This window comes from Ranitomeya variabilis, chromosome 4, assembly GCF_051348905.1.
Source record: "Ranitomeya variabilis isolate aRanVar5 chromosome 4, aRanVar5.hap1, whole genome shotgun sequence".
Taxonomy (NCBI): Eukaryota; Metazoa; Chordata; class Amphibia; order Anura; family Dendrobatidae; genus Ranitomeya; species Ranitomeya variabilis.
This window is the reverse complement of record NC_135235.1, coordinates 736425086-736452493: the sequence shown is the minus strand read 5'-3', so window position 1 is coordinate 736452493 and position 27408 is coordinate 736425086. Positions and strand designations below refer to the sequence as shown.

At 44.9% G+C, this 27408-nt stretch overlaps 2 protein-coding genes across 6 annotated transcripts in view; one reads left to right on the top strand and one right to left on the bottom strand.

Annotated features, from left to right (window-relative positions):
• Nucleotides 1–27408, top strand: part of LOC143768012 (oocyte zinc finger protein XlCOF7.1-like) — a 281134-nt gene that overhangs the window by 113902 nt on the left and 139824 nt on the right. The gene's annotated exons all lie outside the window — the stretch shown is intronic.
• Nucleotides 1–27408, bottom strand: part of LOC143768002 (uncharacterized) — a 579067-nt gene that overhangs the window by 529860 nt on the left and 21799 nt on the right. Inside the window, exon 7 of the mRNA XM_077256622.1 lies at nucleotides 20336–22441. Within this exon, the coding sequence (XP_077112737.1) occupies nucleotides 21060–22441 (1382 nt within the window). The 3' untranslated portion in view covers nucleotides 20336–21059. Of the gene's footprint in view, nucleotides 22442–27408 lie in introns of the transcript that reaches the window.

Genomic DNA, 27408 nt, shown 5'->3' with positions numbered 1-27408 from the left:
GGAGTTGGCATTCTCAGGCTTGTAAGGGGCGATGGATATTGCTCCCCAAACCTAAAAATAGCAGCCTGCATCTGCCCAATAAAAGGGCATCTATTAGGCACGCCAATTCTGGCACTTTGCCCGGCTCTTCCCACTTGCCCTGTAGCAGTGGCAAGTGGGGTTCATATTTGTGGGGTTAATGTCAACCTTGTATTGTCAGGTGACATCAAGCCCATGGCTTAGTAATGGAGAGGTGCCTATAAGACGCCTCTCCGTTACTAATCCTATAGTTATATGGTAAATAAAGACACAACCAGAATAAAGTCTTTTATTTGAAATAAAACAAAACACATTTTTCCATTTTTATTTGAAAATAACAAACAGCTATTCTCGCCTAACGCCCAATTTCACGAAATCCCTTGTCGCCCGTAATAAAACAGAAATAAAAAACAATATTCTTCACCTCTCCGTTGTTCTGTCCCACGTCGTAATCCATTTCTGGGGATTAATAGTTTTCAACCTGGACAGTGCCAAGATGCAACCGTCTAGGCTGAGAACCACTGGTGAATGAGCTGCTGCGAGCACATATCGGTGACAAGCGGTGACGTCATAGAGGTTACTGCAGATCACTGAGGCTGAATCCCAGCTGGTCTGAACTGCGGTGACCTATGTGAGATCCCCGCTAGCACCGTGAGAAAGTCTCAACATGGTGCAGGGGCGAGTTCACCGCAGTTCAAATTCATGGCAATGAAATTCTTCCGGTTAACTGCGGTGAATCTCACCTTTGATTTGCCACTGAAATAGTTTTATCACAAATGATTTTGAGGAGCAAACAGTACCTGTGGAGGCTGCAACACAGTTTTTGCACAACCTACTTTGATGCTGGAAGATCGATTTCACACAGGACAGAATCCTATCTATTTAAATGACAAGTTCACTTTCAGCAGCAACACTAGCGCAGGAGCAACCTCTCTGCACTGTGACAATAGTGCCAGCAAAACTAACTTCTCCACAGACCCTCCCCTCATCAAACGAGTCTCCCCGTGCCCCTCACTCTTCTTCCAGCAACACTATCCTAGCCAAAGTTATAACAAAAGCATTAGTGGAAATGCAATTATTTAACAAACTGTGACCGAATTTTGCCAAGTTTGAGTAAAAATGCTCATGAAAGTGAACACGAATCTCAATGTGGTACATTTGTGCCAAATTTGCGATTGGCAAACGTTTTCTGAACAAGTTTGCGCATCTCTACACCGGACACCCAAGATAAAGCTGCAGTGGTCGGTTTCTTGTTTCTCGCACAGATATTGATAACATAAGATGGAGTCAGAGGAACCCTCCTACAAAACGTGAGAACAAAGTCATTACTACAGGACTGTATAAGAAAGGGATTTATTCTACAAGAAACGCTGGAGCCACAAATGAGAGAATTCGGGCCCCGTGGCTGGATACTCCAGGCCCCCTGTGTGTTAGGACCAGATGGGGTCTTTGTCCCTGAAGCTTCTCTACTTGGTATAATGTGTCCTGTGTAAGAACTATGGAGATCGCGCTATTCTTCTGTATAATGGGGCATGGCGCTGGGGCCTGAATATGAGACCTTGTCTGATCTCTGTGTCCTGTGTAAGAACTATGGAGATCGCGCTATTCTCCTGTATAATGGGGCATGGAGCTGGGCCTGAATATGAGACCTTGTCTGATCTCTGTGTCCTGTGTAAGAACTATGGAGATAGCGCTATTCTCCTGTATAATGGGGCATGGTGCTGGGGCCTGAATATGAGACCTTGTCTGATCTCTGTGTCCTGTGTAAGAACTATGGAGATCGCGCTATTCTTCTGTATAATGGGACATGGCGCTGGGGCCTGAATATGAGACCTTGTCTGATCTCTGTGTCCTGTGTAAGAACTATGGAGATCGCGCTATTCTTCTGTATAATGGGACATGGCGCTGGGGCCTGAATATGAGACCTTGTCTGATCTCTGTGTCCAGTGTAAGAACTATGGAGATCGCGCTATTCTTCTGTATAATGGGGTATGGTGCTGGGGCCTGAATATGAGACCTTGTCTGATCTCTGTGTCCTGTGTAAGAACTATGGAGATAGCGCTATTCTTCTGTATAATGGGGCATGGTGCTGGGGCCTGAATATGAGACCTTGTCTGATCTCTGTGTCCTGTGTAAGAACTATGGAGATTGCGCTATTCTTCTGTATAATGGGACATGGCGCTGGGGCCTGAATATGAGACCTTGTCTGATCTCTGTGTCCAGTGTAAGAACTATGGAGATCGCGCTATTCTTCTGTATAATGGGGTATGGTGCTGGGGCCTGAATATGAGACCTTGTCTGATCTCTGTGTCCTGTGTAAGAACTATGGAGATAGCGCTATTCTTCTGTATAATGGGGCATGGTGCTGGGGCCTGAATATGAGACCTTGTCTGATCTCTGTGTCCTGTGTAAGAACTATGGAGATCGCGCTATTCTTCTGTATAATGGGGCATGGCGCTGGGGACTGAATATGAGACCTTGTCTGATCTTTGTGTCCTGTGTAACAACTATGGAGATAGCGCTATTCTCCTGTATAATGGCTCATGGCACTGGGGCCTGAATATTTCTGTACACGGGTCTCTGGAGAGATAATCTGACCCAAGTATTTTGGATTAGGAGAAGGGAAAATGGAATTGGAGGAGACTTTTTATCGTATTTGCCCTTTAAAAAACAAACAAAAAAACTGTAATGAAACATAACTGATTAATAAAAGTGTTTTATTCCCCCTATTTTGACTGTAGGAGAGGTAAAAAGCTGAGGCTGAAGATGCTTTATCTCCAGAAGTCTACAAAAGAGGGAAGATTGACAATACTGAATGTTCTTGTCTATTTTGGGATTGGGAGTTAGAAAAAGGGGTAGGAGGACATTTTGGGTTTTGTTTTGGGGGTGGGGACAAGAGATGCAATATTTGTTCATAAAATGTAAATATATGAATACAGTTAGGTCCAGAAATATTTGGACAGACACTGAATCTTGATTTCAGTTCTGCAGTCCACTAATTTAGATTTTAACATGAAACAACTCATGTACAATTGAAGTGGAGACTTTGTTTTTTAACAGAATTTTTATTGAATTTTCCAACACAATATACAAATAGTATAAGCCAAAAAGATTTTTCATGACATATTGAACTTCATGATAGTAGTTAAAATGTATTGATATAACTTGCGTTTAATTGTGGAAATAAAATGGAAATTTGGTGAAAATTAGCAAAATTTAGCAATTTTCAAACTTTTAATTCTTTTGCCCTAAAATCAAAGAGATGTCACACAAAATAGTTCATAAATAACATTTCCCACATGTCTACTTAAAATCAGCACATTTTTGAAACATTTTTTTTTTGTTAGGAAGTTAAGAGTTAAAATTTGACCAACAATTTCTCCTTTTTCCCAAAAAATTAAATTATTTTTTTAGAGATCACCTTACATTTGAAGTGACTTTGAGGTGCCTATATGACAGAAAATATGCAAAAAGTGACACCATTCCGAAAACTGCACCCCTCAAGCTGCTCCAAACCACATTCAAGAAGTTTATTAACCCATCAGGTCCTTCACAGGAATTTTTGAAGTGTTGAAAAAAAATAAAAACAACTTTTTTGCCACAAAACTTTTTACATTAGACTCCAAATTTTATATTTTCACAAGGGTAACAGGAAGAAAATGGCCCTCAAAATGTGTTGTGTAAATTCTCCTGAGCATGACAATAACCCATATGTGTGTGATGCGGCTGCAATGCAGTATAGCGCAACCTCCACCAGGGGATGCTAGTGAGAGAGGTTGCACACTAACAGTGTAGCAACACTGAGCAGCCGCACAGGTGTCACATGTAATGAAAGAGTGGTCAGACGAGCTGAGTCAGAAACTGTCAGGAGCAGAAGTACCAGAGGTCACAGCAATGTACGTAGTCAGAGACAAGCTAGAAGTCAGAGCCAAACGGGAGCGCGGTATCGAAAACATCAGATGTCAGACGAAGTCGGGGTACAAGCAAGTGAGTGAAAACCGGTCGGGGAACATGGCATCAGAGACGGAAAACAAGAGGTGAGGTGCAGAGATCAAGCCAAGTCATACACTGTAAGAAAACTAACCAGACGTACACTAAGTCAGGGTTGGGGAACGGGTCACACAAATATGGTAAGTCAGAGGCAGAAGGATCACCAGGGTATATGGTTCAGCTGCTCTAGCCTGGAAGCATGAACTATCACTGATGCTGGCCAGCAGACTGCAGATTACTGAAAAGCTAGCCATCTCCAAAACGAGGCAGAGGGTATTAACACCTGCATGACCAGTCCAGAGAGAGGATGGCAGAAAACAAACCCCGGATTGGATCATGACAATGTGAAGGAAAACTGCTATTTGGGCACACAGCAGAGCTTGGAACGGAAGGAGCACCATTTCAGTTTTTGAACGCAAAATTTGCTGGAACAATTAGTGGACGCCATGTTACATTTGGAGAACCCTTGATGTGACTAAACAGTGAAAATCCCCCACAAGTGACACCATTTTGGAAACTAGACCCTTCAGGGAAGTGATCTAGATGTGTGGTGAGCAAATTGAACTCTCAATTGCTTCACAAAAGTTTATAACTTTGAGCCGTGAAAATAAAAATGTAAAAAAAAAAAAAATCACATTTTTCCCCAGAAAAATTTGATTTTAGCCCCAAATTTTGCAGTTTCATAAGGGTAACAGCAGAAATTACACCATACAATTTGTTGTAAAATTTCTCCTGAGTACTTTGATACCCCATATGAGGGAGAGAACTACTATTTTAGCGCATGTCAGGGCTCGGAAGGGAAGGAGCATCATTTGACTTTTTGAATATAAAATTTGCTGGAATCATTAGCGGACGTCATGTCCAATTTGGAAAGTCCCTGATGTGGAAACCCCCCGATGTGGAAACCCCCCACAAGTGTCCCAATTCTGGAAACTAGAACGATAAAGGCATTTTTTTAGATGTGTGGTGAGCACCTTGAACACCAAGGTGCTTCACAGAAGTTTGTAACGTTGAGCCGTGAAAAAAAAAAAAAAAATTCCCTACAAAATGTTATTTTAGCCCCAATTTTTTATTTTCACAAGGGTAACAGGAAAAATTGCACAACAAATTGTATGGTGCAATTTTTCCTGAATATGCCAATACCCCAAATGTGAGATAATACTTCTTTTGAGGCACAGTGCCCAGCTCAGAAGGGAAGAGGTGCCACATTGGAGTTCAGATTTTGCTGGAATGGTTTGAGGGTGCCATGTCACATTGGCGGAGCCCCTGAGATGCCAGGACAGAAACTCCCCATATTACAAACTACACTCCCTAATGAATTCATCTAGGGGTGCAGTAATCATTTTGGCATTACATGTGCCTCACAGAATTTTATACCATTGAGTGGTGAAGAAAGAATAAATTGCATTTTTACTACTAGAATGTTGTTTTAGCCCCAAGTTTCTAATTTTTCTACGGGCTAATAGAAATTATTTTTACATCAAACATGTAATCGGGAAATATTTTTCAGGCACAGTGCAAAGCTCAGAAGGGATGACCGCATACTATAGTGCAGATTTTACTGTTATGGTTTGTGGGTGCCCTGACCCTCTAGGAGAGACCCTGAGTTGCCAGAAAAGCAGAACCCCCATAAGTGACTCCATTGTACAAACTACTTCTCTCAATGATCTCATCTAGGGGTGTAGTGATCATGTTGATTCAACACGTGTCACAAAATTTTATATCATTGGGCAGTGAAGAAAACACAACTACATTTTTACAACCAAAACTTTGTTTTATCCACAGATTTTACATTTTGACACAAGAAGTGAGTAAACATGACACCATAGTTTGTCCCACAATTAGTACTGAATGTGGCAATACTCCATATGTGGCTGTACAGTACTGCTTAGCCATATGGAGAGACTAGGGAGAGACGGAGCGCTATTTGCCTCATGGAGCGCAGATTTTCTTAGAATAGTTTGCGGACTTCATGTACAGATCCCCTATCTGCTAGAAGAGCAGAATTCCCCCTCAATTGACCACATTTTGGAAATTATACCCCTGTGGGAATTTATCTACAGGAGTAGTGACGATTTTGACTCCATGGGTGTTTTCCAGAAACAAGCGGCAATGATTGTTGCCGAGTGAAAATTGCAAACTGTCATTGTTGTGTCCAGTATGTTGTAGTGACCAGTATGTTATGCCCAGCTCATGCTTCTGGAGACATGCACCAGTAAGTTAGGTGGGCTTTCGGTGCTTCAGAAATGCCAAACATGTGGACGCTATATGTGGTTTAGGCACACTGGGGCTCAGAAGGGACGGGGGCATTTGGATTTGGGAGTGGAGAATTTTCTGAATTTTTTTTACAGAAGCAAGGAGCCATTTCACTTTTCCAGAGCCTTTGTGCTACCAGCAATGTGGAAGCCCCCAATATTTCCATTAACAGATGAGAGACCTGAGTGAGGACTTGCTTTTTTGTGTATTGATTTGAAGCTCTTACTGGGAACATTTTACATAACGTTTGGGATCACAGTTATCCGGCACTCTACGCTGACCACTTACTTTGGGGTTTCCATCTAAATCTCTGAGTGATGTGATTCAGATGAAACCCCCGAGGGATCCATTCACTATAATGAAGCAGCAGAGTTATTCTGGACTCTGTCTGGTCTCTGTTCAGCATTGTCCTTTTCAGAAGTGCACAAAACTGTGGCCGACGGCACTTTTATGCAATCCTAAAAAGACTGACACCGCCGATCCACAGTGCCTCCATCTGCCTCACTATAGAAAATATTCCGCCTGGATTTCGTCTGAGTCACATATTTCAGGGATTTACGTTGGTGTAAGCGCTCAGCACAGAGTGCAGGATAAATGTGAGCCGATCCTTACTGCAATCTTTTTGAGACAAAATGAACAAAACAGCAGGTGAAAAATAGTTTTTATTTTTAATGAAGTTCCTCGTGCGGTATAAGTGATTAGGGGACTTTGCGATTATAGTGATACCAGATTTATATCGTTTGTTTGCCTGATGTCACACACTAAAAAACACTTTTTATTTCAAAAACTAGTTTTTGCATTGCAATATTTTGAAGGCTAAAATTTTCCTATATTTCAGCCCACAGAGTGATGTGAGGGCTTGTTTTTTGCAGGATGAGTTGACATTTTAATTAGTAAGATTATCAGACACGTGACACTCACTGTTTGATTGCTTTCTATTCTGATTTTTGGGAGGCAGAATGAACAAAAAAAATCAGTATTTCAGGAATTTTTATTTTGTTATGTTGTTCCATGTGTGATAAAATTGATAAGGCAGGTTTATTCTTCGGGTCAGTACAATTACAGCGATACTACAGTTTTATTTTTTTCATGTTTTGGCGCATTCACACAAAAACTATTTTATAGAAAAAATAATTATTTTTGGATTGTTTTATCTTGATAGCTAGAACCTTTTTATTTTTTCTGCTGATGGAGCTGTATGATATCTTGCTTTTTGCGGGCCACATTACATTTTCAGGGGTACCATGTTTATTTATATTTGTTTTTTTTTATTGCGTTTTATTCCACTTTTTGTTCAACGGTATGATAATGAAGCATGTTTTTTTGCCTTGAACTTTATTTGTTTTTTTATGGTGTGTTCACTAAAGTGTTTAAATAGTGGGGCAGTTTCATAGGTCTGGTCGTTCTAGACGCGACAATACCAAATAATTGTACTTTTATTGCTTATACAGTAAAGACCAAGTAAAGACCAAAAGTTTGGACACACCTTCTCATTCAAAGATTTTTCTGTATTTTCATGACTATGAAAATTGTACATTCACACTGAAGGCATCAAAACTATGAATTAACACATGTGGAATTATATACTTAACAAAAAAGCGTGAAACAACTGAAAATATGTCTTATATTCTAGGTTCTTCAAAGTAGCCACCTTTTGCTTCGATTACTGGTTTGCACACTCTTGGCATTCTCTTGATGAGCTTCAAGAGGTAGTCACCGGAAATGGTCTTCCAACAGTCTTGAAGGTGTTCCCAGAGATGCTTAGCACTCGTTGGCCCTTTTGCCTTCACTCTGTGGTTCAGCTCACCCCAAACCATCTCGATTGGGTTCAGGTCTGTGGCTATGGATGCCAGGTCATCTGGTGTAGCACCCCATCACTCTCCTTCTTGGTCAAATAGCCCTTACACAGCCTGGAGGTGTGTTTGGGGTCATTGTCCTGTTGAAAAATAAATGATGGTCCCACTAAATGCAAACCGGATGGAATAGCATGCTGCTGCAAGATGCTGTGGTAGCCATGCTGGTTCAGTATGCCTTCAATTTTGAATAAATCCCCAACAGTGTCACCAGCAAATTACCCCCACACCATCGCACCTCCTCCTCCATGCTTCATAGTGGGAATCAGTCCATTCATTCACCTTTTCTGCGACCCACAAAGACACGGTCGTTGGAACCAAAGATCCCAAATTTGGACTCATCAGACCAAAGCACAGATTTCCACAGGTCTAATGTCCATTCCTTGTGTTCTTTAGCCCAAACAAGTCTCTACTGCTTGTTGCCTGTCCTTAGCAGTGGTTTCCTAGCAGCCATTTTACCATGAAGGCCTGCTACACAAAGTCTCCTCTTAACAGTTGTTGTAGAGATGTGCCTGCTGCTAGAACTCTGTGTGGCATTGACCTGGTCTCTAATCTGAGCTGCTGTTAACCTGCGATTTCTGAGGCTGGTGACTCGGATAAACTTATCATCATAAGCAGAGGTGACTCTCGGTTTTCCTTTCCTGGGGTGGTCCTCATGTGAGCCAGTTTCTTTGTAGGGCTTGATGTTTTTTGCAACTGCACTTGGGGACACTTTCAAAGTTTTCCCAATTTTTCTGACTGACTGACCTTCATTTCTTAAAGTAATGATGGCCACTCATTATTCTTTACGTCGAATTTGTATTATGGCAAGAAAAAAAAGCAGCTAACAGTCTATTCAGTAGGACTATCAGCTGTGTATCCACCAGACTTCTGCACAACACAACTGATGGTCCCAACCCCATTTATAAGGCAAGAAATCACACTTATTAAACCTGACAGGGCACAACTGTGAAGTGACATACGTAAGCTACTTACCGGTAGCGGTGTTTTTCAAGAGCCTATGACAGCACTACGAGAGAGGGGATCCGCCTTTCAGGGACAGGAAACCTACAGACATAAAAGGGCGGCACCTCTCTCCCGCATCAGTTGGTTTACAGAGCATGAGAGGACCTCCCTGGTTAGTAGCATATAAACAATTTACAACATAGTACAATTCACCAGATGAAAATACTTAGGACTTAATGAAAAGAGGGTGTTGACCCATACGAGAAAATGGGGTAGGGAATATAAGGGTGCTGTCATGGGCTCCTGAAAAACACCGCTACCGGTAAGTAGCTTACGTATTTATTCAGGCGCCATGACAGCACCACAAGAGATTTTCAGAGAAGTAAAAGAGACTAGGGAGGGACAACTGCTTCAAGCACCCTTCTCCCAAACGTGAGATCGGAGGAGCTACCCAGATCTAGTCTATAGTGTTTAAGAAAAATAGATGGAGAAGATTATGTGGCCGCCTTACAAATGTCGTCAATCGACACCTCTGATCTCTCTGCCCAGGAAGTAGCCATGGCTTGAGTGGAGTGAGCTTTTATACCTTCCGGGATCTGCACGCCACCTGCTGAATAAGCTAAAGAAATTGCCTCCCTGATCCATCTAGCTAATGTGTTTTTGGACACTCTAAGCCCCTTTCTAACTCCCTGAAAGGATACAAATAGGGAATTATCTCCACCTTCTTACATCTAGATAATGGAATTTTCGTTCTTTACCATTAGTGGGATTAGAACAGAACGAAGGTAGAACCACTTCCTGTAATTATGAAATTTTGAAGCTACTTTTGGAAGATAAAGAGGATCAGGCTTCAAAATAACTATCTTCTCTAAACTGCATGTATGGAGGCTGTCTAGATAGGGCTTGTAGATCGCTAACACTTCTTGCGGATGTGAGTGCAACTGTGCAACTAAAAGGGCCCCCGAAACAGCTGTCTGTGGATGGATACCATGCTTGGCATAGGTGGTTTTCCTGTATTGGATGTTTTCCTTTATGGGATGCTGCCCTTCCCGTGGTTGTTCCTTCCAGGGGAAAGGTCTGGCTATTCACTGCTTGCGTTGAGAAACACGTGATGGTGTCTCCGCAGCTATCCTACATGCATTTGCATATTTCCCATAAGGGATGGGGGCAGTGTTCTGGATCACTGCGTTGAGAAACACGTGATGGTGTCTCCGCGGTGTTGGATGTTTTGGTCTCCCCGAGGCCAATCATCTGTGCCTTCACAGCCTTTTACTAGGCACTGCTCCTAATAGCCAGATTCCTATTCCCCACTGATGAGGGGCAAACACCCCGAAACAGCTGTCTGTGGATGGATACCATGCTTGGCATAGGTGGTTTTCCTGTATTGGATGTTTTCCTTTATGGGATGCTGCCCTTCCCGTGGTTGTTCCTTCCCGGGGAAAGGTCTGGCTATTCACTGCTTGCGTTGAGAAACACGTGATGGTGTCTCAACAGCTATCCTACATGCATTTGCATATTTCCCATAAGGGATGGGGGCAGTGTTCTGGATCACTGCGTTGAGAAACACGTGATGGTGTCACCGTGGTGTTGGATGTTTTGGTCTCCCCGAGGCCAATCATCTGTGCCTTTACAACTAAAAGGGCCACCTTAAAAGATAGGATTTTAATTGGGATAGTATCAATAGGTTCAAATGGCGCTTCCATTAGAGCTGAGAGCACAAAATTCAGGTCCCATGGAACCAACTTCTGCTTAATGACTGGTCTGGACCTAGTTGCAGCCTTGAAGAACCTAGATATCCAGTGATTGCTGGCTAACCTACTGTTGTACAGCACCCCCAGAGCCGACACTTGAACCCTGAGAGTAGAGTGCTTGTGGCTAAACCCATTTCTAATCCCTTCTGTAAAAATTCCAAAAAATTTTTAATACAGATTTTTTGGTCAATATGTGCCCCTGAGACCTCTAAAAATTTCTTCCAAATTTTGACATAAATGTTTGTCGTAGACAACTTTCTACTCTTTGGTAATGTATTTACTAAGTTTCGAGAAAAACCCTTCACTTTTAGTAATGACCTCTCAAATTCCATGCCGCTAGATGTAAATTGGCGACTCGTGGATGGAGAATTGGGCCCTGGGAGAGGAGATCTGGTATCTCTGGAAGAATCCGAGGCTGGGAAATGGACATCTTCCTCAGCCACGGAAACCATGACCTTCTGGGCCAGAAAGGGGCTACCATGATTACCCAGGCCCTGTCCTCCCGTATCTTACTCAGAACTATCGGGATTAAGTTTAGAGGGGGAAAGGCATAAGCGAGATTGAAGTGCCATGAATTTAAGAGAGCGTCCACTGCATATGGGTTTTCCCTGGGGTTTAAGGAGCAGAATCGATGTAGCTTTCTGTTTTCCTTGCTTGCGAAAAGGTCTATGTCTGGGCACCCACATAATTGTGCAATCTGATTGAAGATGGTCTGATTCAATGTCCAATCTCCCTGTCAGAGTTTGTTGCGGCTTAGATAGTCGGCCACGACATTGAGCTTTCCTTTTATGTGAAGAGTGGTAAGAGATAGTAGATGTTTTTCGGCCATCTGAAAAATACGATCCGCAACATCCATTAACGAACCTGACAGAGTACCTCTTTGTAACGGGGTCTACTGTGCTGGAGTACCTCTTTCAGCACCACCCTGTGTTTTAGGAGGTCCACTCTGCTTTGGCTGGATTCTGAATGAAGGACGCTGACTGGAATGGCTTCATTACATGGGCGCATATAAAATATCACTGCTTCTCCACGTATTTCCAGTGTGACAACTCTTTACTCACAGGACACAGAGTATATATATCACAACAGATACAGAGGGCAGGCCAATTCAAACGCATCAGTCACCGTTTTCTCATTGAGCCTGCGATAGTCTACACAAAACCATGTAGTCCCATCCTTCTTGGGCACTAATACTACGGGGGATGCCCAGGGACTGATTCTTCAATGACCCATAAACGCAACATTTCTCGTATCTCTTGTCGCATCCCTTCTCGTACAGACTCAGGGACGCGGATGGGGGTTGTCTCAGGGCGGTCTGATCCTGGGTCTCAACCTTGTGTTGTGCCAGGTGGGTGTACCCCGGTCTCCCTGAAAACATCCTCTGTCGCTGCCTCAACAACGCCTCTGCCTGCTGTCTCTCCCGGGGACCTAGGTCTTCACCCCAGTGTACCTGGTCCCATGTTTTAGACTGAGTCCTCTCCCCTAAGACATCAGGCAAGGGAAGTCTGGCTACATCCTCTGCTTCAGGTGTACAGATGGCCACTACCTCTTCAGGGCGCTCCCGGTAGGGCTTCAGCATGTTCACGTGGAACATGCGGATAACCCTGGGATCGTCACAATCGGCGACATTATATGTGGTGTCGGCACATTTTCCCCACTACCTGGTAGGGTCCCTGCCATGCAGCTTGGAACTTGTTCTGCCTAGTGGGTTCTAACACCAGGACCTTCTGCCCTATCTCAAAGGTGCGTTCTCTGGCCCTCCGATCGTACCATACGCGCTGGCGCCGTTGGGCCACCTGCAGGTTCCCATGTACAGCCTGGGTCAGCTCCTGTAGGTGGCCCTGAAATTCCAGCACATAGGGTACAATAGGTACCCCTTCTATGGTGCCCTCCCTTTCCCAGTGTTCTAGCACTAAGTCTAGGGGTCCCCTTACCCGCCTCCAGTATACCAGTTAAAATGGGGAGAACCCTGTGGATTCTTGGGGTACCTCCCCAAGGCAAACAGGAGCTGTGACAAGAATTTCTCCCAGTCCCTGTAGGTCCTGGTAAAAGTCCCAATGAGTTGTTTCAACGTTCCGTTAAAGCGTTCACACAACCCATTGGTTTGCGGGTGGTACGGGGCGCTTCTAATGGACTTTACGCCACACAGCTTCCACAGTTGGTTGGTCACCTCTGCTGTAAACTGGGTACCTGGTCCGAGATAATCTCCCGGGGAAATCTAACCCGTGAGAAAACCTGGAGCAGGGCGGCCGCCACCGTCTCTGCCAGTATGTTAGGTAACGCAACCGCCTCTGGATACCGTGTGGCATAATCTACCACTGTCAATATATACCTTTTCCCTGACTGACTGGGTTTGGCTAACGGCCCTATCAGATCGACCGCTACTCTGCTAAATGGTTCCTCCACAATGGGGAGGGGGCGTAATTTGGCCTGGCAGCGATCTCCTCTCTTGCCAATGCGCTGGCAACTGTCACAGGTCTGGCAGTACTGAAAAACATCATAGGTTACCCCCGGCCAAAAGAAGTTTTGTGTCAGACGATGCCTGGTGCGACTGACGCCAAAGTGCCCGGCCAAGGGTATGTCATGAGAGATTCGCAGTAACTCCTGCCTGTACTTCTTGGGAACTACCAGCTGTCGTTTTATAGTGGGGTTCATCCCTGTGTGGTGCTGCTTGGTAACCCGGTAGTGGAGTCCCTGCTGCCATACAAACTGCTCCCCTTCCAGTACTCCTCTCCCCTCCTGTGCCTTCCCACGATATCCCTCTAATGAGGGATCCTCAAGTAACTCCTTCTTAAATTCAGCTGGGGTGGCCCAAGAAATGTGTCTGGCTATGGGAATATGTGTAGGGCTGGGATGTCTTACCTGGGCCACCTCTGAGTGTGATTCCGCCTCCGCAGCTCGAGCTTGTCTCCGGGTGGTCACAGGATATGTCTCAGCCAGAGGGCCGACCGAGCAGGCAGACAACATAGGCCCCAAGTCATTTTCCACCAGCAAGACGTCTGCAGGCAATTCCTCCATCAAGCTGACCTCAACCAGGCCATCCCTGACTCCCCAGTTCAGGTGAATCCTGGCAGTGGACAGTCAATGTATAGCTCCCCCTGCTACACGGACTGCCACTGTCCAGTCCATCTTCTCTTGGTCCCGGATGAGATGAGGCTTCACAAGGGTCAAAGTTGCTCCAGAATCTTAGTCTCTGCATACGTTTCCCATTAACCCAAACGACCTGTCGATGCTGTTGTCGATTATCTGCCCGGGCCGCCTGCACGGGGTCTACTTCATGCAGCACTTCCTCCATCTCTTCCATCCCCTGGTTAGTCATAGCCCCCAATGCCGGATCAGCTTCGCCTTGGTAGCAGTGTACAGCGGCCCGGCTGAAGGTAGCTGTTCCCGCCTTTGGCCACTGGGTACGCTGAATCCGGTTTGGACATTGTCTTTGCAGGTGGCCCAGCTGATGGCAGGTGTGGCATCGCGCCCCAGGGGGACTGTGGTAGGTCGGGTTTTGAGCTGGTCCCCCGACAATCTTCTGTGGTTTGGGGGCTTCCAGACCCATGGGAGGACCCCTAGTGACCATCTTTGATCCGGCCGACTGAGACATCCTGGCATCATGGTGTTCGTCGGCCAGACGAGCGGCCTCCTCAAGAGTCATTGGTCGTCTGTCCTGAAGCCATTCCTGTGTCCCGGGGGTTAGTCCATTAAAGAATCGCTCTAACAAGAAGAGCTGGAGGACGTCCTCCTTAGTGGTTGCTTGGCTCTCTTGTACCCACTGTAGCAGTGACCGCCGTAATTTACAGGCCCATTCAGCGTGGGTATCGGTTACCCGTTTTATAAGTCCGTGGAACTTTTGGCGGTATGCCTCTGGTGTCAGCGCATACCGGGCCAAGATCACTTCTTTGATCCGCAATAGGCGTCCACTGCCTGGCCTGTCAGCTTGCTGGCCAGAATCTGAACCTGTTCCTCCGGCTTCACTTGAAGAAGGGCACACTGCCGCTCAAAATCCTGCAGAAAGCCATCAATATCTTCCTCTGCCTCCCCCAACTGTTGGAAGGCATTATACTGGATCATTTTGTGGCTTACTGTTGAAGGTACCTGGGCGGAGGCCAGAGCTCCCCCTGCTCGCTGACTCTCCTCTCTCCGCTCTGCCATCTCCACCTTGGCCAGCTCTATTTTGGTCCGCTCTGCCATCTCCATCTTGGCTAGCTCTATCCTGGTCTGCTCTGCCATCTTTTCCTTCAGATCCGTACGCACATCAGCCATCACCTCTCGTATGAGCTCTACTGCAGAGTTTGGGCCATAGAACGCCAATCAGTTCTTTACCTCCCTCTGGAATTCAGTCTCCTCCACGTTCACATTGGGGGGCGCTGCACTGTCGTGTTCCATGATGGCTGCTATCAAATCCGCTTTTGTTTTGTTGCTGGCGATTAACCCTCGAGCTTCCACCAGGTCTTTTAATTTAGTCCACTTTAACTTCTGGTAGTTGTTTTCCATTCATTCCTTTCCTCCTGTAGATGGGGTATCACATCCCGCTGTCTGCCACCAGTGTAACGGGGTCTACTGTGCTGGAGTACCTCTTTCAGTACCACCCCGTGTTTTAGGAGGTCCACTCTGCTTTGGCTGGATTCTGAATGAAGGACGCTGACTGGAATGGCTTCATTACATGGGCGCATATAAAATATCACTGCTTCTCCACGTATTTCCAGTGTGACAACTCTTTACTCACAGGACACAGAGTATATATATCACAACAGATACAGAGGGCAGGCCAATTCAAAAGCGGCAGGCCAGACATACATTACAATAGCTGCAGGTGGCCGGAGCCTGCCGATATTTACTGTGGGAATTACAAAGATGGGGAAGGACAGAAGGGGGATATCTTGTTCCCTCTGCCCAGGGGCGCAGCCGGTGGGATGATGCATTAGGGACTCACATGGAACCTATTATACATACATATAACTGCATAACATATTCTGGGTGCTGGGGGGTTCTGTAACACTCCTTGATGGTTAATATAGGCTACGGTGACCTGGTTGTCTGATAAAAATCTATGTCTACCCTGTAGGGGTATAAGGAAATTTTTTAAAGCACGTTCTACCGCTAATAATTCTTTTAAGTTGGACGATGAATTTTGCTCAGATTGAGACCACAGTCCCTGGACCCAACTACCCTCCATGTGCGCTCCCCATCCCCTGGGACTAGCATCTGTAGTCACTATTCGGGACACATCGTTTGTCCAGGGAACACCTCTACGTAAATTTGGAATATGTGTCCACCAATGTAAAGATTGTATAGATTCAGTGGATAGTGAAAAAATACTGTCAAGGTGACCCGACAAGTGACGGGTGTTACATAAGAAGTCCCACTGTAGTGTTCTGGTGTGAAATTGAGCCCAGAGGACCGCCGGGATACACGATGTAAGCGATCCTAACAGTGACATTGATCTTCTTATAGAGACTGATGGTTTTTTAATCACTTTAGTTACTAGTTGTTGGATCCTATCCACTTTTGCATCTGGAAGACGACATTCCTGCCTACTAGAATCTATGAGAAGACCCAAAAACTCCTGTATTTTAGAGGGTTGTAAACGGGATTTTTTAAAATTCATGACCCAACCCAATTCCTGCAACACTGAAGTCTCCTTCCCTAATTGATCATTGCAGTGTGATTCCGAATGTCCTACGATTAATAAATCATCTAAATATGGAATTATTAAGATGTCCTGTTCATGTAGGTGCGCCATGACTTCTACCATTATTTTAGTGAATACACGAGGTGCAACCGCGACACCAAAGGGAAGTGCTCGGTATTGGAAGTGCTCTATTGTACCATTAATTGAAACTGCCACTCTAAGGAATTGTTGGTGGTCTGCGTGTATTGGGACATGATAATGGGCATCTTTCAAATCTAAGACAACCGTGAAGCAATTGTTAAACATAAGTTTTATTGCCATCTTTACAGACTATCTTGAAGGAAGGAACCAGCAGAAATGTATTCAGGCCTTTTAAATTAATGATGGTACGGAAAGATCCATCAGGTTTTTTAATCAGGAAGAGGGGGGAATAAAACCCCTTACCTCTCTGTATTGTGGGCACAATAATCAGCACTCCTTTTTGCTGAAGTTCCTGAAACTCTGATTCCAGTGCCAATTGTTCTGCAGAAGAAGAACGGATAGGTGTTAGACAAAATTTGTCCTGAGGAATCCTTTGGAACTCGAACTTTAGACCAGTTGCAATAATACTAAGGACCCACAGGCTATTGGAAATTTTCAACCAGGCAGGGTAGAAGGCTAAAAGTCTTCCCCCCACCTGGCCCAGTAGTCATTGAGGCTTCTTATAGTCCCAGAAGGTGTTAAACATATACCCTCTACCTCTTGTCCTGTTACTGTCATATCTGGATCTTTCTCTATTTGATCTCCTGCGGTTGAACCTTTATTGTATTCCTGTCTGTATGAGGGTCTTCCTAGGAAGGGAAATCATTTTTTATTATCGCCTGCTTTTTCTAACAGCTCATCAAGCACTGGCCCAAACAAGTGCGCCCCCTCACAGGGAATGCCATATAATTGTGATCTGGCCTGCAAATCTCCTGGACAACACTTTATTCATAGAGCCCTGCAGGCCGCATTAGAAAGGGCTGAAGATCTAGCTGCCAATTTCACCGAATCTGCTGAAAGAAAAGCTGCTGCTTCTTGAATTATAGGAAGGGAGGATAAGGCTACGTTCACATTTGCGTTGTGCGCCGCAGCGTCGTCGCCGCAACAAAACGCATGCGTCGTGCGGCCCTATCTTTAACATTGGGGCCGCATGGCGCCGCATGTACATGCGTTGTCATGCGTTTTGGTGCGTCGTACGCCGCATGCGGCGTTAGGGCGCACCTGTCAGGGCGCGGCAAACGCAACATGTTGCATTTTTTTTGCGGCGCTGACTTTTTAAAAAACGCATGCGTCGTGTTTGCGTCGCTTTTGCGTCGTCGATGCGCCTTTTTTACCATTGATTTGTATTGACAACGCAGACGACGCAAGTACTTGCGTCGTGGTGCGTTGTACGACGCATGCGTTTTCCAATAAATATGCAAAACATTGTATAGATTTTGGGGGGCGCATGCGGCGCAAAACGCAGCGTTTTTTGTTCAAAACGCAACTGCGTTTTTGTTTGCGTTGTGCGTTGCGGCGCCGACGCTGCGGCGCACAACGCAAATGTGAACGTAGCCTAAGATCTCATTTCTAGGAACTTTGTTTTTAAGTTGATCTTCTAGGCGGCCAAGCCACACCATTAACAACCGTGCTGTATAAGTAGCCGCAACTGGTGGTCTCAGAGACCCTGCCGCAATCTCCCAAGTACCCTTAAGAAAAACGTCAGCCTGTCTAATGGGTCTTTTAGATTCCCTAGATCTTCAAATGGTAGCAAGGTCTTTTTACACGCTTTGGCTACTGCCGTGTCTACCTTCGGGGCTTTATCCCATGAGGATGATATCCATTTTGAGGAAGAAGTATCTCCTCTTAAACGCTGGTGGGAGCGATCCTTTCCTCTCAGGTTTCTTCCACTCCCTTGTAATTAAAGCGTTTATTTTATCAATCACCGGGAAAGACCTACAGGGTTTTTTATCTAATCCCTTAAACATTATGTCCTGCATGGACCACTGTGACTGGGGCTCCTCGATCCCCATTGTATTATTTACTGCTTTAACCAGCCGAGTAATTTTATCTAGTGGCAAGCAGCAGTGACCCGATTCAGCGTCCATGGATGAAGAGGAAGATGGAGAAGAATCCTAGCTTAGGTCCGAGTCTGAACTAAAATCCGACTCTGGGGATTTAATTTTTTTCCCCTTTTTAAAATCTGTCTTTTGGGATTTAATAGAACCCCTGATTTCTTGTCTAACCATATCTCTTAATTTAGACGTAAGGTCAGGGGCCTCCTCCTCTATTAAGCGTTGTATGCAAGGTCTGCACAACCTTTTCTCATAACTATCCAGGAGTGGTTCCCCACACTCGCCACACTCCCTGTGTTTGGCCTTGGTGGAACATTTTCTCCCCTAATAAAGAGAGAGGGAACATAAAGAGGGGCAGAGGATCACTAAGTGAACTTTCACGTAGATCACTTACCCAGATGCGTAGTGCACGGTACCGTAGTCAGTGGGGGGACCTTCCTGGCCGGTGATGTTTTACGGAATAAGGACTTGCTCAATTTCTGAATGCTTTTGGCTCCACCAGCGCGACTACTGCCAGTAGATCGCCGCTGGGAGGTAGCATGGGTCTCTTCTATGGCCTGAGGCTGCTGCCGCTTCTCCAGCTGCGGTGCCTCCGACGACTCCATTTGAAGAAATGGGTCTGAGACACTCAGCAGCCGCCATTTCCTTTTTTAAATATGCCCCCAACGGTACCGCCCCCAGATGTGGGTCAGCAGGATCTCCATGTGACCTGCCCGGCACCAAAGCGAGGATTGGCCTCCCCCTCCCGAGGCCGTGCCCCCGGCCGACAATAGGGTCCCCCCCAGCCGCACCACCACATTCACCGCGAGTGATATGCCCCCAGCCGGTGTGGCTCCACCGCGCATGCCCGGCCGCATCATCAGACTGCGCCGCCGGCCGCGTCATCCGGGTACGCCGCTAGTCTCGCCAGGGAACGCCACTTCCGGTCACGACCGCGGCGAGTCTTCACACACCCGGACATGCCGGCGCCATCCGGATCAAAGCGCCCACCACCGCAGGACGTGACCAGCCCCGGAAGGACCCACCAGAACACAGCCCCAAGAGCAGGTACCATATACTTACCGGGTACCTGCAGCGAAGGCTCACCAGGAAGCAAGCCGTTCCAAAGGCTGCTTCCCTCTGCTGACACCTAACATAAAGCAGTCCCCCTGCTGTGTGTTGCTTCCTGCGTCCTGGCCAGTCCGAGGTGGGGGCCCTCTCGCTATCTGCGTCGGACCGCCAGGACTGGGTAGTCTTCTTTTTCTTCAACCTTCTTCACAAGGTCTGCCTGAAGAGGTTCGCCTGTCAGGGACAGGAAACCAACTGATGCGGGAGACAGATGCCGCCCTTTTATGTCTGTAGGTTTCCTATCCCTGATGGCCGGATCCGCTCTCTCTTGGTGCTGTAATGGAGACTGAATAAAACCATTCCCGGTGACTACCTCTTGAAGCTCATCAAGAGAATGCCAAGAGTGTGCAAAGCAGTAATTAAAGGGACTCTGTCACCTGAATTTGGAGGGAACAATTTTCAGCCATAGGGGCGGGGTTTTCGGGTGTTTGATTCACCCTTTCCTTACCTGCTGGCTGCATGCTGGCCGCAATATTGGATTGAACTTCATTCTCTGTCCTCCGTAGTACATGCCTGCACAAGGCAATCTTATTATGTATATAATTCCACATGTGTTAAATTGCAGTTTTGATGCCTTGAGTGTGAATGTACAATTTTTCATAGTCATGAAAATATAAAAAAAATCTTTGAGGTGTGTTTAAACTTTTGGTCTGTACTGTATATATATTTTTTAATACAAATATTTATTTGTGAGTACAATATTTTTATTTTTCTATTAGTTTTTGTTTTTTATATATTTTTACAATTTTATTTTAAACTTGATTTTATAACTTTTTTTACTTTGTCCCACTATAGGACTTTCATTTTTTCCATGCTGATCGCTTGTATAGCATAGGGATGCAGGAGCATCTCTATGCTATCTAAACTGTTAGCTCTTCTCTGACAGACAAAGTTGCCGATTATGCTCTGAGCATGATCAAGCAACTTTGCTAGGTCTGGTAACCCGTATGTCGTCATGACAGCATTGGGTCACCATGGCAACGATTGGGACCTCGCAATGACGTTGTGTGGTCTGCTCCAAGGGCAGAAGGGCCGCCTTCCCTCTGTCTGCTCCCGAAATGCTGTGATCGAGTTCGATAACATTACTCAGGGGATTAAAGTACCGGGAGTGGTGCGGGACCGATCCTTGCACTGAGTGTCGGGTGTCAGCTGTAAGAATCAGCTGACTCCCGGTGTTGATCACGTGCACAGCCCAGGTGGGCACAAAATCACCAGGACGTATCAATAGGTCCCAGATCAATATGGGCCAGGTCACAGGGACGTATGGATACGTTCAAGGTGGGAAAGGGGTTAACGAAGCCAAACATGAGGAATGACAAGGGATTGCCTTAATAGTGTACAACCACTTCAAGAAAATACATTTATTGGTAAAAACATTTCCAACATTCTGAACATGGAAAAGGCTTCTCCCCTATGTGACTGCTCTGATGTTTATTTACAGTTAATTTCCATGTAAAACATTTTCCAAATTACATGAAAAAGTCTTCTCTCCTGTGTGAATTATTTTGTGACTAACAACATCTGATTTCTGGTTAAAACATTTCCCAAATTCTGAACAAGAAAATGGCTTCTCCCCTGTGTGAGTTTTCTGGTGCCTATAAAAACCTGATTTATGGTTAAAACACTTCCCACATTCTGAACAGCAAAAAGGTTTCTCCCCTGTGTGAATTCTCTGGTGCTCAACAAAATCTGGTTTATGCTTAAAGCATTTCCCACATTCTGAACAGGAAAATGGTTTCTCCCCTGTGTGAGTTCTCTGGTGCCTAACAAAACCTGATTTCTGGATAAAACACTTCCCACATTCTGAACAGCAAAAAGGTTTTTCCCCTGTGTGAATTCTCTGGTGCTTAACAAAATCTGATTTCCTTGTACAACATTTCCCACATTCTGAACAGGAAAAAGGCTTCTCTCCTGTGTGGGTTCTCTGGTGCTCAACAAAATCTGGTTTATGCTTAAAGCATTTCCCACATTCTGAACAGGAAAATGGTTTCTCCCCTGTGTGAGTTCTCTGGTGCCTAACAAAACCTGATTTCTGGATAAAACACTTCCCACATTCTGAACAGCAAAAAGGTTTTTCCCCTGTGTGAATTCTCTGGTGCTTAACAAAATTTGATTTCTTTGTAAAACATTTTCCACATTCTGAACAGGAAAATGGCTTCTCCCCTGTGTGACTTCTCTGGTGTATAACAAGATTAAATTTACTGCTAAAATATTTCCCACATTCTGAACAGGAGAAATCCTTTTCCCCTGTGTGAATTCTCTGGTGCTTAACCAAATCTGATTTCTTTATAAAACATTTCCCACATTCTGAACAGGAAAATGGTTTCTCTCCTGTGTGAATTCTCTGGTGTGTAACAAGATTACATTTATGGTTAAAATATTTCCCACATTCTGAACAGGAAAAAGGTTTCTCCCCTGTGTGAGTTCTCTGGTGTACAGCAAGACTACATTTCCTTTCAAAACATTTCCCACACTTGGAACAAGAAAATCTTTCCTCCGTTGTTTGACTTTCTTGATGTTTAAGAAACAACTTTTTAAGGGGAAAACTATTTCGATATTCTGAATGTGAAAATGATTTATTTTCTTTAGGAGCAGATTGTGTTTTAATGCTTATGTTGTGACTTTGATTTTCATTTGTAGTCAGTAATAAATCAGAAGACAGGACCTGTTTCAAAGGATCAGATGACAGATCTTTGATATGAAGGGATGATGGTATATCTGAAGTACTGGCATTCAATTCAGTTGCATACTGTGGGATTTCGAGATCATCTGATTTAAAAATTGAAGATGTCAGCTGTCCCTCTGATCTTCTTGTACAGTCATCTGGTAAGAAAAAAAACAATTATTTTTTAATAAAACATCGTTGAATTTTTCAACTTAAACTGTCCGTAAAAATGGTAAGTTATGTAAAGATATTGAACGATTGACCAAGACGATAACAGTTAACAGAATAATAGAAAAAACTAGAGGATGAACCAGTTGAGCGTGGTTCAACTGTTTGTTCATCCTGCCTCCCAAATATGGAATAAAAAGCCACCAAAAATGTATGCAAGTATAAATTAAACCAATAAAAACTTCTCATCTCACAAAAAAACAAGTCCCTACTCAATTTCATCATCTGTCAGAGGAAGCCAGGTGTCCACATTATTAGTGGCTCAAAGAATTTTGAAAAGCAACATGGCTTATGTAAAACAATTCAGCAATATTGGCTCTCCCAAAGTCAAATCTCCCCCTGGCTTCTGAGCTTTGCAATATGCCTAAACCACATTTAACATCCATGTATTTGCCATCACTATAATGAGAAGAACCCACTTAGTTTACAATGAGCGTATGTCCTGGAGGACAATCTGGGCACTATGTGTTGGGCAATGAAATGGTATGTTTGAAATTTTCACTCTCCTACATTCACTGCAAACTAATTTCCGCAAAGTGCATTTGAAGTCAAAATAATCACTACTACTATAGATTAATTCACTAAGGGTTATAATTTCCAAATTGGAGTCACTTTGAGGATTTCTACTGCACTAGATTTCTGCCATTTTGTCATATTAGGGCTTCAGCAAATGGTGTGTCCCATTTTCTCTGGGATCTGCTCCGGCAATTTCTGCTTTTGTCACCAGGCGCTGTCTTATTCATTCTGCAGGCAGCAGGGGTGATGGAGAAGATGTTAGAAACAGAAGCTCTTGACAGCATAGGCACTGTTCAGCCACTATGATTAGGGTGCTTGGGACCAGTAGTACCATCTAGTCTGGCAGTATGATTGAGTCTGCTGTCCAGTTGAAGCAATCTGCTCCCTGCCTCAGCCAATTGGAAAGCACCACACCCTACTAAAGCTCGAAGGATTTACTGAAACCTGTCAGATACAGCCTTGGCCTCCTCTGTTTCAGTCCTTGGTGCTCAGCTCTCAGCTTGTATTTGCTTCCTGTTGTGAACCCAGCTCGTTTACTGAGTACTTTTGCATATTCTGACTTTGTATTTTCTCTCCCCTCTTGGTTCTGACACAACTATCTATTCTTCTTGCTATTTCACACCACAAAAAAGCAGGCAACACCATGGCCCAAGCCTAGGAGTTTTTGGAAGTCCAGGTCCGTGTAGAAGGGTTAAAGGGTGATGAGCAAGACAATCCCTTGGATCTGGAAAATGGAGTAGATAGAGCCAAGCCTCTTCATGGTAGCCATTTTTTGAGCTGCCAGGTGACCACGAACAACGCCCCCAATAAATTTTGTCGGCAAACCAGTCGAGTAAAATTTGCCTTCAAACAGCTAAATGGCGCTCTTTCCCTTCTTAACCCTGCCATGTGCCCAGTCAGTAGTGTACAACCTTATATATGGTATCGTCGTATTCAACAGAAATTGGAAAATAATTTGTAAGGTCCATTTGTTTCATATTATCCTTTGTAATGAATTTCAAAGTTATCACCACATAAAGTGACACACGTCAGATTTAAAAAATGAGGTATGATTAGGAAGACAAAACTAGCTGCGGGAAGGGGTTAAATCAGAGCATTTTGGCACTAACTACTGTAGTTGAAAACTGAAGATTGATCATTTCATTAGATGTATTATTGTCCAAATCAACAATCTTCATCAGTAAAACAAATGAGTAACTATTGGTGATACATCTCTGGGGTAATGTCATGTCGGACGCTGTTCAGACCAGGTCGTCCGACAGACAGCGGTAATTCCACTTTTGACCACTATTTGCTCATTGGCGTCTGCTAGATTTTATCTAGCTGTTCCGGGGTTAATTTACCTAATCCTTGGATTGGAAGCTGGGCCATGACCACTGCCTTTAAATAGTTCTCCTGATCTTTGGGCGTCACCGATTATAGCTTCTGTCTTGTGCGTTGTTATCTCTGCCTGGTGAGGAGAGCTGGTGGTTGGAGATTTGTTGCTGGTGGTGTATTTTCCTTTGTCTTATTTACTCCTTCCTATATTTGTATTTATTTTGCCCTGCACATTTATAGTGTATTCCTGAGTGACTGCGGCGTGGTGTATATTTTCCTTTATCCTTGTCTGTGCTAACTGTGGGTACTGGGGAATAACATCTTCACTGGGTGGTGAGCGGAGGTTTCAGTCTAGGGCTGAGCTCAGGAGACAGGGTGAGGTTCAAGGCCTGGACATGCACACCTTCTGTGTAAACTCCAGGTAGAGGGTCAGTCAGGATTTCCCTAGTCTGAGGGAAACTGCAGGGGCCCGGGTTATTAGCTCTCGCTCACCTAGTCTCTCCCTGACATTATAAATCGGCCCAACAACACACAAAAAAAAAAAAAAAAAGGGGTTTCCTTGTTTTTTTTTGTGTTTTGTCATGGATCCCATGACTTCCATAACCCGCCAGTTGGAGGCGCTGTCCCTACAGGTCACTGAGTTGAGGGGGGCAGTACAGCAACAGGGACTAGCAGTGTCTAATGTGCAAGCTGGATCGACAGGAAGAGTTGCTGAGCCTAAATTTCCTTTGCCTGAAAAATTTGCTGGGGAACGCAGTAAATTTGTTTCTTTTCGTGAAGCTTGCAAACTATATTTCCGTATGCACCCGATATCTTCAGGTAATGAGGATCAGCATGTGAGCCTGGTGTTGTCATAGTTGAGTGGGGATCCCCAAGCATGGGCGTTTTCTTTGCCATCTGATTCTGCTGCATTTGACTCTGTGGAGAGTTTTTTTTCCTGTCTTGGGAAAATCTACGATGAACCTGACAAAATGGCTCTAGCAGAATCTAAGATACGCTCTATTCGCCATGGGGAGCGAGTTGCAGAGGATTACTGTTCTGAATTTGGTCGCTGGGCGATCGATACACAATGGAATGATGCAGCATTGCGGAGTCAGTTTATACATGGGATTTTTGGAAGGGTTAAAAAAGCCCTTCTGATGTACGAGACTCCTGCTTCTCTAGATTCCGCTATGAGTCTGGTTGTCCGCATTGATCGCCGTTTGCGTCAGGGGGAGCATGAGACACTGCCTATGGGAGAAGGTTTAGGTTCACGTGAGGTTGCTGCAGGTGAGCCCACGGAGCCTATGCAAATCGCAGGGGTGTCACATGTGAAGCGTCCAGTCCCTGAGCTCAGGAAGCAGGGAGCCTGTTTTTACTGTGGTAAAACGGGTCATTTTATTAACATCTGTCCTCTGCTGCCTAAGAAAAACGCAAAGGCGGAAAACTTCTAAGCTCAGAGGGTGTGGAGGAGACCAGTCTGAGCTTATGTATATCCTCCATGGTGGTTTCTCAGTGCATGCTCCCTGCTAAGGTTTTTATCGCCGGCAGTGAGCTGCCAATTACTGTTTTTGTGGATAGTGGTTCAGCCACAAATCTCATTGATGAAGAGTTTGCGCGCACAGCAGGTTTTAGGATTGAAAAACTCTCATCCTATCCGCGTGGTCACCATCAATGCTGCTCCTCTCTCTCAGGGGGAGATTACTGAATTTGTGGCTGAGGTGAAACTCCACATTGGAGTTCTACATTCCGAGCGGGTTACATGTAAGGTGCTCAAAAATCTTCCTGCTCAGGTGGTTTGGGGTTTTCCTTGGTTGTCTATGCACAACCCGGTAATTGACTGGAAAACTCAGGACATAATTCGGTGGAGCGAGTTCTGCCAGGAGAATTGCCTGGCCACATGTGTGGCTGCGGTGACTTCAAGCGTTCCGGAGTCACTTCAGGATTTTGTGGATGTGTTCTCTGAGAAGGGTTGTTCAGAGTTGCCACCACATCGTCCTTATGACTGTTCTATCAGGTTTAAACCAGGGGCCAAATTGCTTAAAGCAAGGATGTTTAACATCTCCGGTCCAGAGAGACAAGCGTTAAAAGATTACATTGCTGAAAGCTTGAGCAAAGGGCACATCAGGCCATCATCCTCGCCGGTGGCAGCAGGGTTCTTCTTCGTGATGAAGAAAGATGGCGGATTACGCCCATGTTTGGATTTCAGGAAGTTGAACCAGATTACGGTTCGTGATCCATACCCTATGCCTCCGATTCCAGATTTGTTCAACCAGGTGGCAGGTGCTAAGTGGTTTACCAAGCTTGACCTCAGGGGGCGTACAACCTCATAAGAGTCCGTCAAGGTGACGAGTGGAAGACGGCTTTTAATACCACTGAGAGTCATTTTGAAAATTTGGTGATGCCGTTTGGGTTGACTAACGCACCTGCAGTGTTCCAACATTTCATCAATGATGTGTTCTCGCATGTTTTGGGGAAATTCGTTATCGTGTACCTAGATGACATTCTCATATATTCTTGCGACCGTGATACTCATTTAGATCAAGTCAGGCAAGTGTTAAAGCTTCTCAGAGAGAATAAGCTGTATGCTAAACTTGAAAAATGTGTATTTTCTGTTCAAGAGTTGCCTTTCTTGGGTTATATTGTGTCTGCTTCTGATTTTAAAATGGACGTTGCTAAGGTGCAGGCGGTGCTGCATTGGGAACGTCCTGATAACCTGAAAGCACTTCAGCGGTTCCTTGGGTTTTCTAACTACTATAGGAAATTTATCAAGGATTTTTCTATCATTGCTAAACTGCTAACTGACATGACTAAAAAGGGTACCAATTTCTCCGTTTGGCCTGAGGCTGCTGTGCGCGCATTTGATTTTCTTAAGAACAGTTTTGTTTCAGCCCCCATTCTTGTGCAGCCAGATGTATCTAAACCCTTTGTTGCGGAAGTTGATGCGTCTGAGGTAGCTGTGGGGGCGGTACTATCTCAAGGCTCATCTTTGAGTGGTTTACGTCCGTGCGACTATTTCTCCAAGAAACGGTCGTCCGCCGAACTTAACTACGATATCGGCAACAGGGAGTTGTTGGCAATTAAG